At 46.7% G+C, this 12,500-nt stretch overlaps 1 protein-coding gene across 1 annotated transcript in view; it reads right to left on the reverse strand.

The window, feature by feature from the left end:
- Positions 1-12,500, reverse strand: part of m1ap (meiosis 1 associated protein) — a 59,546-nt gene that overhangs the window by 16,218 nt on the left and 30,828 nt on the right. Inside the window, exon 6 of the mRNA XM_036987250.2 lies at positions 3,054-3,239. Within this exon, the coding sequence (XP_036843145.2) occupies positions 3,054-3,239 (186 nt within the window). The remainder of the gene's footprint in view (positions 1-3,053; positions 3,240-12,500) is intronic.

Raw genomic sequence — 12,500 nt, forward strand, 5'->3', positions numbered from 1 at the left:
GAGAGACAAGAGGAAACAGACAGAGACAAGAGGAAACAGAGACAAGAGGAAACAGACAGAGAGACAAGTGGAAACAGACAGAGAGACAAAAGGAAACAGACAGAGAGACAAGAGGAAACAGAGACATGAGGAAACAGACAGAGAGACAAGAGGAAACAGACAGAGAGACAAAAGGAAACAGACAGCGAGACAAGAGGAAACAGACAGAGAGACAAGAGAGAAACAGGCAGAGACAAGAGGAAACAGACCCAAGAGGGAACAGACAGAGAGAAACCGGCAGAGACAAGAGGAAACAGACAGAGAGACAAGAAGAAACAGAGAGAGGAAACAGACAGAGAGAAGAGGAAACAGACAGAGACAAGAAGAAACAGACAGAGAGACAGAGACAAGAGGAAACAGACAGAAAGACAAGAGGAAGCAGACAGAGAGACACAGACAGAGAGACAAGAGGAAACAGACAGAGAGACACGAGGAAACAGACAGAGAGACCAAAGGAAACAGACAGAGAGACAAAAGGAAACAGACAGAGACAAGAGGAAACAGACATAGACAAGAGGAAACAGACAGAGAGACACAAGGAAACAGACAGAGATACAAAATGAAACAGACAGAGAGACAAGAGGAAACAGACAGAGAGACACAAGGAAACAGACAGAGAGACCAAAGGAAACAGACAGAGAGACCAAAGGAAACAGACAGAGAGACAAAAGGAAACAGACAGAGAGACACGAGGAAACAGACAGAGAGACCAAAGGAAACAGACAGAGAGACCAAAGGAAACAGACAGAGAGACAAAAGGAAACAGACAGAGAGACAAAAGGAAACAGACAGAGAGACACGAGGAAACAGACAGAGATACAAAATGAAACAGACAGAGAGACAAGAGGAAACAGACAGAGAGACACGAGGAAACAGACAGGGAGACCAAAGGCAACAGACAGAGAGACAAAAGGAAACAGACAGAGACAAGAGGAAACAGACAGAGAGACAAAAGGAAACAGACAGAGAGACCAAAGGAAACAGACAGAGAGACAAAAGGAAACAGACAGAGAGACAAGAGGAAACAGACAGAGAGACAAAAGGAAACAGACAGAGACAAGAGGAAACAGACAGAGAGACACGAGGAAACAGACAGAGAGACGCGAGGAAACAGACAGAGAGACCAAAGGAAACAGACAGAGACAAGAGGAAACAGACAGAGACCAAAGGAAACAGACAGAGAGACAAAAGGAAACAGACAGAGAGACACGAGGAAACAGACAGAGATACAAAATGAAACAGACAGAGAGACAAGAGGAAACAGACAGAGAGACACGAGGAAACAGACAGAGAGACCAAAGGAAACTGACAGAGCGACAAAAGGAAACAGACAGAGACAAGAGGAAACAGACAGAGACAAGAGGAAACAGACCGAGACAAGAGGAAACAGACAGAGAGACAAAAGGAAACAGACAGAGACCAAAGGAAACAGACAGAGAGACAAAAGGAAACAGACAGAGAGACAAAAGGAAACAGACAGAGAGACACGAGGAAACAGACAGAGATACAAAATGAAACAGACAGAGAGACAAGAGGAAACAGACAGAGACAAAAGGAAACAGACAGAGAGACCAAAGGAAACAGACAGAGAGACAAAAGGAAACAGACAGAGAGACAAAAGGAAACAGACAGAGACAAGAGGAAACAGACAGAGACAAGAGGAAACAGACAGAGAGACACGAGGAAACAGACAGAGAGACACGAGGAAACAGACAGAGAGACACGAGGAAACAGACAGAGACAAGAGGAAACAGACAGAGAGACAAAAGGAAACAGACAGAGAGACCAAAGGAAACAGACAGAGAGACCAAAGGAAACAGACAGAGAGACAAAAGGAAACAGACAGAGAGACACGAGGAAACAGACAGAGATACAAAATGAAACAGACAGAGAGACAAGAGGAAACAGACAGAGAGACCAAAGGAAACAGACAGAGAGACAAAAGGAAACAGACAGAGAGACAAAAGGAAACAGACAGAGAGACACGAGGAAACAGACAGAGATACAAAATGAAACAGACAGAGAGACAAGAGGAAACAGACAGAGAGACAAAAGGAAACAGACAGAGACAAGAGGAAACAGACAGAGAGACACGAGGAAACAGACAGAGAGACACGAGGAAACAGACAGAGAGACCAAAGGAAACAGACAGAGACAAGAGGAAACAGACAGAGACCAAAGGAAACAGACAGAGAGACAAAAGGAAACAGACAGAGAGACACGAGGAAACAGACAGAGAGACAAAATGAAACAGACAGAGAGACAAGAGGAAACAGACAGAGAGACACGAGGAAACAGACAGAGAGACCAAAGGAAACTGACAGAGAGACAAGAGGAAACAGACAGAGAGACAAAAGGAAACAGACAGAGACAAGAGGAAACAGACAGGGACAAGAGGAAACAGACAGAGAGACACGAGGAAACAGACAGAGAGACACGAGGAAACAGACAGAGAGACACGAGGAAACAGACAGAGAGACACGAGGAAACAGACAGAGAGACCAAAGGAAACAGACAGAGAGACAAAAGGAAACAGACAGAGACAAGAGGAAACAGACATAGACAAGAGGAAACAGACAGAGAGACACAAGGAAACAGACAGAGAGACACGAGGAAACAGACAGAGAGACACAAGGAAACAGACAGAGACAAGAGGAAATAGACAGAGACAAGAGGAAACAGACAGAGAGACACAAGGAAACAGACAGAGACAAGAGGAAATAGACAGAGACAAGAGGAAACAGACAGAGAGACAAGAGGAAACAGACAGAGAGACAAGAGGAAATAGACAGAGAGAAACAGACAGAGAGACAAGAGGAAACAGACAGAGAGACAAGAGGAAATAGACAGAGAGAAACAGACAGAGACAAGAGGAAACAGACAGAGAGACAAGAGGAAACAGACAGAGAGACAAGAGGAAACAGACAGAGAGACAAGAGGAAATAGACAGAGAGAAACAGACAGAGACAAGAGGAAACGGACAGAGAGACAAGAGGAAATAGACAGACTACTACCTGGACTAGCTCTCTGTCCATGACTAGGTGTAGTAATCTCTCCCTGTAGTCCAGGTGGTAACAACAGGTGGAGTTGTTCCTTTTTCCCGCCCTGGTCATGAAGCCACGCCTTCAACACCATCTCCATGGCAATCACACTGTTCTCTACATGCTGCAGGTCGATCTCTGTACCTAACATCAGACTGGCTGGGGGAGGGAGGGAGGGAGACGGTGGGGAGAGAGAGAGAGAGGGGTGAATATGGAGACGGGAGAGAGAAAGAGAGAGGGATGGAGACAGGGGGAGAGAAAGAGAGAGAGGGATGGAGACAGGGGGAGAGAAAGAGAGAGGGATGGAGACAGGGGGAGAGAAAGAGAGAGAGGGATGGAGACAGGGGGAGAGAAAGAGAGAGAGGTGAATATGGAGACAGGGGGAGAGAAAGAGAGAGAGGGATGGAGACAGGGGGAGAGAAAGAGAGAGGGATGGAGACGGGGGAGAGAAAGAGAGAGAGGGATGGAGACGGGGAGAGAAAGAGAGAGAGGGGGAAATATGGAGATGGGGAGAAAGAGAAAGAGAGGGATGGAGACGGGGGAGAGAAAGAGAGAGAGGGGAGAATATGAGGATGGGGGGAGAGAAAGAGAGAGAGGGATGGAGACGGGGAGAGAAAGAGAGAGAGGGGGAAATATGGAGATGGGGAGAAAGAGAAAGAGAGGGATGGAGATGGGGGAGCGAAAGAGAGAGAAGGATGGAGACAGGGGGAGAGAAAGAGAGAGAGGGATGGAGACGGGGGAGAGAAAGAGAGAGAGGGATAGAGAGAGAGGGATGGAGACGGGGGAGAGAAAGAGAGAGAGGGGTGAATATGGAGATGGGGGAGAAAGAGAAAGAGAGGGATGGAGACGGGGGAGAGAAAGAGAGAGAGGGGAGAATATGAGGATGGGGGGAGAGAAAGAGAGAGAGGGTTGAATATGGAGATGGGGGAGAGAAAGAGAGGGGGGTGAATATGGAGACGGGGGAGAGAAAGAGAGAGGGATGGAGATGGGGGAGAGAAAGAGAGAGAGGGGGAAATATGAGGATGGGGGAGAGAAAGAGAGAGAGGGGTGGAGACAGGGGGAGAGAAAGAGAGAGGGGGAAATATGGAGATGGGGAGAGAAAGAGAGAGGGATGGAGACGGGGGAGAGAAAGAGAGAGGGATGGAGACAGGGGGAGAGAAAGAGAGAGGGATGGAGACGGGGGAGAGAAAGAGAGAGGGATGGAGACAGGGGGAGAGAAAGAGAGAGAGGGATGGAGACAGGGGGAGAGAAAGAGAGAGGGATGGAGATGGGGGAGAGAAAGAGAGAGAGGGATGGAGACGGGGAGAGAAAGAGAGAGAGGGATGGAGACAGGGGGAGAGAAAGAGAGAGAGGGATGGAGACGGGGGAGAGAAAGAGAGAGAGGGGTGAATATGGAGATGGGGGGAGAGAAAGAGAGAGAGAGAGAGGGATGGAGACGGGGGAGAGAAAGAGAGAGGGATGGAGACAGGGGGAGAGAAAGAGAGAGAGGGGGAAATATGGAGATGGGGGGAGAGAGAGAGAGAGAGAGAGAGGGGGAGGGATGAATAGAACAATAGATAGAGAACAGTATCTCCTGCAGGTCGTTTTCAGGGCTCTGTTTAAAACAGATTTAGCATTTGCATCGCCTAACAACTAGAGGGCAGTAAAACCCAGCTTTTGCAGCCAAAACAGGGATTTGTTGAAAGTTCCAGGAATTTCGCAACCCTGAGCCGGATTACATGAGCTGAGTTAGCCAACAGATCATGAGTTGACTTAGCCAACAGATCATGAGCTGAGTTAGCCAACAGAGCATGAGCTGAGTTAGCCAACAGAGCATGAGTTGAGTTAGCCAACAGAGCATGAGTTGAGTTAGCCAACATAGCATGAGTTGAGTTAGCCAACAGAGGGAGCTGAGCTGAGCATGAGCTGAGTTAGCCAACAGATCATGGGTTGAGTTAGCCAACAGATCATGGGTTGAGTTAGCCAACAGAGCATGAGTTGAGTTAGCCAACAGAGCATGAGTTGAGTTAGCCAACAGAGCATGAGCTGAGTTAGCCAACAGAGCATGAGTTGAGTTAGCCAACAGAGGGTTCAGAGATCACCATGGAGATGATCATACAGGATATAGTGTACTATAGAGAATGGCCAACAGAGGGTTCAGAGATCACCATGGAGATGATCATACAGGATATAGTGTACTATAGAGAATGGCCAACAGAGGGTTCAGAGATCACCATGGAGATGATCATACAGGATATAGTGTACTATAGAGAATGGCCAACAGACATACACTGAAGAGTCTCCAAAAGGCTGACTTACATTATGGCCAAGAAACCACGACGTAAGCACGACACAACGCGGAGTGCCTGGATACAGCCCTTAGCCAGGGTATATTGGCCATATACCGCAAGCCTCCCGAGGTGCCTTATTGCTATTATAAACTTGTTACCAATGTAAACAGAACAGTACAAATACATGTTTTGTCATACCCGTGGTATACGTTCTGATATACCACGGCTGTCAGCCAATCAGCATTCAGGGCTCGAACCACCCAGTTTTTTGTGCTCCTCTGGCTGAAAGCAGTGCACTACATAGGACATAAGATGCAGTTTGAGACTGATATTCTGTAGAGAGCAATACCCAGGTACATTCAGGTCTGACTGGTAAGTTCTCCCGTCCAATTTCCCTTTTCTCTCGTTCAGTTCTCCATTCTGGTTTCTCTTTTCCTGTCGCCCCCCCCCTTCTCTCTCCCCCTCCCTATCTCTGCCCCCCCCTTCTCTCTCTGCCCCCCCCTATCTCTGACCCCCCCTTCTCTCTCTCCCCCTCCCTATCTCTGCCCCCCCTTCTCTCTCTCCCCTCCCTATCTCTGCCTCCCCCCTTCTCTCTCTCCCACTCCCTATCTCTGCCCCCCCCCTTCTCATCTCTGCCCCCCCCCTTCTCTCTCTCCCCCTCCCTATCTCTGCCCCCCCTTCTCTCTCTCCCCCTCCCTATCTCTGCCCCCCCTTCTCTCTCTCCCCCTCCCTATCTCTTCCCCCCCTTCTCTCTCTGCCCCCCCCCCTATCTCTGCCCCCCCTTCTCTCTCTCCCCCTCCCTATCTCTGCCCCCCCCCCTTCTCTCTCTCCCCCTCCCTATCTCTGCCCCCCCTTCTCTCTCTTCCATGTATTCTCTACAGAGAGGCATTCAATATTTAGGTGTGTGTGTGTGTTAGGGACTTAGCCTGCTACGACACTGATTGACGGGCTACCATAATGTATCTGCACTCAGTGCTCCCCACACACACACACACACACACACACACACACAGACACACACACCTTACTCAGGGCAACAGGAAAGTATGGGCTAGAGATCATATGAGAAATCCCTATGCGTGTTTCTGGCCCAAAAGATGTCATTGACTAATGTGACTCTCCCTACCCGATCGACAAGTCTAATAGCCTTCTGAAACGTCTGTGTGTGTCTCTTCTAATGTTAGTCTAGAGAGCCCTAATGTATAGAATAGGGGATACTGTGGAATCTTAAATAGTACCCTATAGTAGTGCACTACTTTTAACCAGGGGCTCTATAGGGAATAGGGTGCCAAAAATAGGGAACAGGGTGCCAGATTTGGGACACGAGCAGGGTGTCATAAATAGGGAACAGGGTGCCAGATTTGGGACACGAGCAAGGTGTCATAAATAGGGAACAGGGTACCAGATTTGGGACACGAGCAAGATGTCATAAATAGGGAACAGGGTGCCAGATTTGGGACACGAGCAAGGTGTCATAAATAGGGAACAGGGTGCCAGATTTGGGACACGAGCAAGGTGTCATAAATAGGGAACAGGGTGCCAGATTTGGGACACGAGCAAGGTGTCATAAATAGGGAACAGGGTGCCAGATTTGGGACACGAGCAAGGTGCCCTTTGAGATGCAAGCCTATGTCGTTGACCCTCCCTACGGATTCACACACGTCGGATATCCCTTCGAAAGCGCTCCTCTTGTCAGGATCGACCGTGACAGAGGTGCTGACTGGAGGACACACACATACTATATTATATGTACCCACACGTCTGACGGGCTACGTCCCAAATGGCACCCGATTCCTGCACAAGCAAGGTCTATTGGGCTGTGGTCAAAAAGAAGTGTCCTTTATAGAAGGGTAGAGCGCCAGCTGGGATACATCACAGGAATCTGATTTGTCTCTGTTTGCTCTTCAGGGGTTAAATGGGTTGTGCCCAGATTGCTGAATAGGCACTACCGCAAACAAATAGATGTCTGTGAAAAGGGCTGTATAAATGTATCGACAACTGATTGATTGATGATTGGATGAGCAACATCTTTATTGAACCACAACGACGCAATAACAACAGGAGGTTCCCAATACTGCCTGTCATCACTTCTGTTTATGTACTAGGCCTAATCAATACAGTTAAAGATCAATAGGCATGATCTACAATTAGTACACCTGTGTGTGTGTGTGTGTGTGTGTGTGTGTGTGTGTGTGTGTGTGTGTGTGTGTGTGTGTGTGTGTGTGTGTGTGTGTGTGTGTGTGTGTGATGGCAAGTGTAGAGGATGAAGAGAGGATGTAGAGGATGTAGAGGATGAAGAGAGGTTGTAGAGGATGAAGAGAGGATGTAGAGGATGAAGAGAGGATGTAGAGGATGAAGAGAGGATGAAGAGAGGATGTAGAGGATGAAGAGAGGATATAGAGAGGATGTAGAGGATGTAGAGGATGTAGAGAATGAAGAGAGGATGTAGAGGATGAAGAGAGGATGTAGAGGATGTAGAGGGGATGTAGAGAGGATGAAGAGAGGATGTAGAGGATGAAGAGAGGATGTAGAGAGGATGTAGAGGATGAAGAGAGGATGTAGAGCATGAAGAGAGGATGTAGAGGATGAAGAGAGGATGTAGAGGATGAAGAGAGGATGTAGAGAGGATGTAGAGGATGAAGAGAGGATGTAGAGGATGAAGAGAGGATGTAGAGGATGAAGAGAGGATGTAGAGAGGATGTAGAGGATGTAGAGAGGATGTAGAGGATGTAGAGGATGTAGAGAGGATGTAGAGGATGAAGAGAGGATGTAGAGGATGAAGAGGATGAAGAGAGGATGTAGAGAGGATGAAGAGAGGATGTAGAGAGGATGTAGAGGATGAAGAGAGGATGTAGAGGATGTAGAGGATGTAGAGAGGATGTAGAGAGGATGAAGAGAGGATGTAGAGGATGAAGAGAGGATGTAGAGGATGGATGTAGAGGATGAAGAGAGGATGTAGAGGATGAAGAGAGGATGTAGAGGATGAAGAGGATGAAGAGAGGATGTAGAGAGGATGAAGAGAGGATGTAGAGAGGATGTAGAAGATGAAGAGAGGATGTAGAGAGGATGTAGAGGGGATGTAGAGGATGTGTAGAGGATGTAGAGGATGAAGAGGATGAAGAGGATGAAGAAAGGATGTAGAGGATGAAGAGAGGATGTAGAGGATGAAGAGAGGATGTAGAGAGGATGTAGAGGATGAAGAGAGGATGTAGAGGATGTAGAGAGGATGTAGAGAGGATGTTGTATTTACAATGTCGTTTGTTCTTCACTGGTTACCCTTTTCTTGTGGCAACAGGTCACAAATCTTGCTGCTGTCAAAAATGGATTTGTTTTCAAAATCGTTGTGGGTCTGTGTAATCTGAGGGAAATATGTGTCTCAAACATGGTCATACATTTGGAAAGAGGTTAGGAAGTGCTCATTTTGTTGGCAGTGTGCACATAGCCTGTCTTCTCTTGAGAGCCAGGTCTGCCTACAGCGGCCTTTCTAAATAGCATCTCTCTCTCTCTCTCCCTCCCTCCCTCTCTCCCTCCCCTCCATCAGTCCTTTCCTCTCTATTTTGCGTTAGAGAAGTTTAAGTGCTCATCCACCACAACATCCTCCCATCTCCGTCTGGATAGGAGGAAGAACGACTCTCAGCCTGCTTTTATGACATGCAAAAGCTTCCTCTACCAAACAGAATGTGTGTTTTGTGTGTGTGTTGTGTGTATGTGTGTGTATGTGTGTGTTTTGTGTGTGTGTTGTGTGTGTGTGTTGTGTATGTGTGTGTATGTGTGTGTGTGTATGTGTGTGTTGTGTGTGTGTTGTGCGTGTTGTGTGTGTGTTGTGCATGTAGACTCAACTGTCTAACAGCATGCACGCTAAAATAACACATACTAAAAACTGTAGACTTTTCAACCTTTTGAAAATACGATCGAGTGATCGATGAACAGCACTCAACACTGTCCGGTTGCTCAACAAGAATGAGAGGTGTGTGTGTGTGTGTGTGTGTGTGTTTGTCCATGCATGTCATAAAAGCAGGGAGGGGGTAATCTTCTCTGAAAAGATGAATAGATCATTGATCGTTTCTAAGAAGAAACCTTTGAGTCCTCTTACTGAGAGATTCACCACACGAGGCAGCGACAGGAAAGAGAACCTCACAGTCATCAGAGTGAATTTTTGCCTTGGGGCTAATAGCACAAAGGAGCCATGAAGAGAGTGGCTGGATAATAACACTGAACAGGAAAATGGCTGCCGTTTAACAAGGGGTCAACATGTAGGGTTATTTAGTTAATTCTGTTGGAGAGAGAGTGAGAGAGAGGAGGGCTGGAGCAAAGAGAGTAGTGTTGTCACGATACCAACGTTTTACCAAGGATACAATACCACTATCATACAATATCACGATACCAACGATACAATACCGGTATCATACAATATCACGATACCAACGTTTTACCAAGGATACAATACCACTATCATACAATATCACGATACCAACGATACACTACCGGTATCATACAATATCACGATACCAACGTTTTACCAACGATACAATACCACTATCATACAATATCACGATACCAATGTTTTACCAACGATACGATACCACTATCACGATACCAACATTTTACCAACGATACAATACTGGTATCATACAATATCACGATACCAATGATACAATACCACTATCATACAATATCACGATACCAACGTTTTACCAACGATACAATACCACTATCATACAATATCACGATACAATACCACTATCATACAATATCACGATACCAACGATACAATACCGGTATCATACAATATCACGATACCAACGTTTTACCAAGGATACAATACCACTATCATACAATATCACGATACAATACCGGTATCATACAATATCACGATACCAACGTTTTACCAAGGATACAATACCACTATCATACAATATCACGATACCAACGATACACTACCGGTATCATACAATATCACGATACCAACGTTTTACCAATGATACAATACCACTATCATACAATATCACGATACCAAGTAGTATCGCAATACCACGGTGGAAGAAAAAAAAAAATCTGTGGCCTAGCATCCTGTTCGCCCCCGGACACGATTTCCAAAAACCTGTCTCTGAAATTCACACTTCTACTCAATACAACACATTGAATTTAACTTCACATTGTTCAGTGTACAGTATAATAGAATACAGTATAATAGAATACAGTATAATAGAATACAGTATAATAGAATAGAATACTAAATAAAATGGCTTATATCGCTAATATTTGAAAAGGTCTACTTTGACTGGAGGAATGGGAGGAAGGAATAAACACTGCATAATGATCTGTATGAAGCAGGTGAGTGAAGGCTGGTAGGAGATGCTGAGAGAAGCAGGTGAGTGACGGCTGGTAGGAGATGCTGAGAGAAGCAGGTGAGTGACGGCTGGTAGGAGATGCTGAGAGAAGCAGGTGAGTGAAGGCTGGTAGGAGATGCTGAGAGAAGCAGGTGAGTGAAGGCTGGTAGGAGATGCTGAGAGAAGCAGGTGAGTGACGGCTGGTAGGAGATGCTGAGAGAAGCAGGTGAGTGAAGGCTGGTAGGAGATGCTGAGAGAAGCAGGTGAGTGAAGGCTGGTAGGAGATGCTGAGAGAAGCAGGTGAGTGACGGCTGGTAGGAGATGCTGAGAGAAGCAGGTGAGTGAGGGCTGGTAGGAGATGCTGAGAGAATGTGGTGAGTGAAGGCTGGTAGGAGATGCTGAGAGAAGCAGGTGAGTGAAGGCTGGTAGGAGATGCTGAGAGAAGCAGGTGAGTGAAGGCTGGTAGGAGATGCTGAGAGAATGTGGTGAGTGAAGGCTGGTAGGAGATGCTGAGAGAAGCAGGTGAGTGAAGGCTGGTAGGAGGTGCTGAGAGAAGCAGGTGAGTGAAGGCTGGTAGGAGATGCTGAGAGAAGCAGGTGAGTGAGGGCTGGTAGGAGATGCTGAGAGAAGCAGGTGAGTGAGGGCTGGTAGGAGATGCTGAGAGAAGCAGGTGAGTGACGGCTGGTAGGAGATGCTGAGAGAAGCAGGTGAGTGAAGGCTGGTAGGAGGTGCTGAGAGAAGCAGGTGAGTGAGGGCTGGTAGGAGATGCTGAGAGAAGCAGGTGAGTGAGGGCTGGTAGGAGATGCTGAGAGAATGTGGTGAGTGAGGGCTGGTAGGAGATGCTGAGAGAAGCAGGTGAGTGAGGGCTGGTAGGAGATGCTGAGAGAAGCAGGTGAGTGACGGCTGGTAGGGGATGTGGCTGGCTGATTACAGCTGCCACACATGATATGAATGTGAAGTGGATATCATTGGACCGGCTCACACAACACACACACAAGCGGTTGCTTAAATTCAACTGATTCTTTAGATCGGTAGAGCTGAAAAAGTTGGTAGTGTCATATGAAATGGTGCTACAGTGCTCCATAGTATTATGATGTTTTGATACCATGATATTACCGTGGTACTGGTATACCGTGCAACACTAGGAGAGAGAGAGGAGACAAGGATGGAGAGAGAGTCAGGAAGAGAGAGAGAGAAGAGACAAGGATGGAGAGAGTCAGGAAGAGAGAGAGAGAGAGACAAGGATGGAGAGTCAGGAAGAGAGAGAGACAGAGAGAGAAGAGACAAGGATGGAGAGAGTCAGGAAGAGAGAGAGAGAGACAAGGATGGAGAGAGTCAGGAAGAGAGAGAGACAGAGAGAGAAGAGACAATGATGGAGAGAGTCAGGAAGAGAGAGAGAGAGAGACAAGGATGGAGAGTCAGGAAGAGAGAGAGAGAGAGACAAGGATGGAGAGTCAGGAAGAGAGAGAGAGAGAGACAAGGATGGAGAGAGAGAGTCCTGTGGTGTTGATGGTATCCTCAATGAAATTATAAAAATATACAGACCATAAATTACAATTGGCTATACTTAAACTATTTAACATGATCCTCAGCTCTGGCATCTTCCCCAATATTTGGAACCAAGGAACTGATCACCCCAATCCACAAAAGTGGAGACAAATTTGACCCCAATAAGTACCGTAGGATATGTATCAACAGCAACCTTGGGGAAATCCTCTGCATTATCATTAACAGCAGACATTTCCTCAGTAAAAACAATTTAGTGAGCAAATGTCAAATTGGCTTTCTTCCAAATGACCGTACAACAGACCATGTATTCA

Source organism: Oncorhynchus mykiss, chromosome 9 (genome assembly GCF_057628025.1).
Source record: "Oncorhynchus mykiss isolate SJ-2025 chromosome 9, ASM5762802v1, whole genome shotgun sequence".
NCBI classification, from domain to species: Eukaryota; Metazoa; Chordata; class Actinopteri; order Salmoniformes; family Salmonidae; genus Oncorhynchus; species Oncorhynchus mykiss.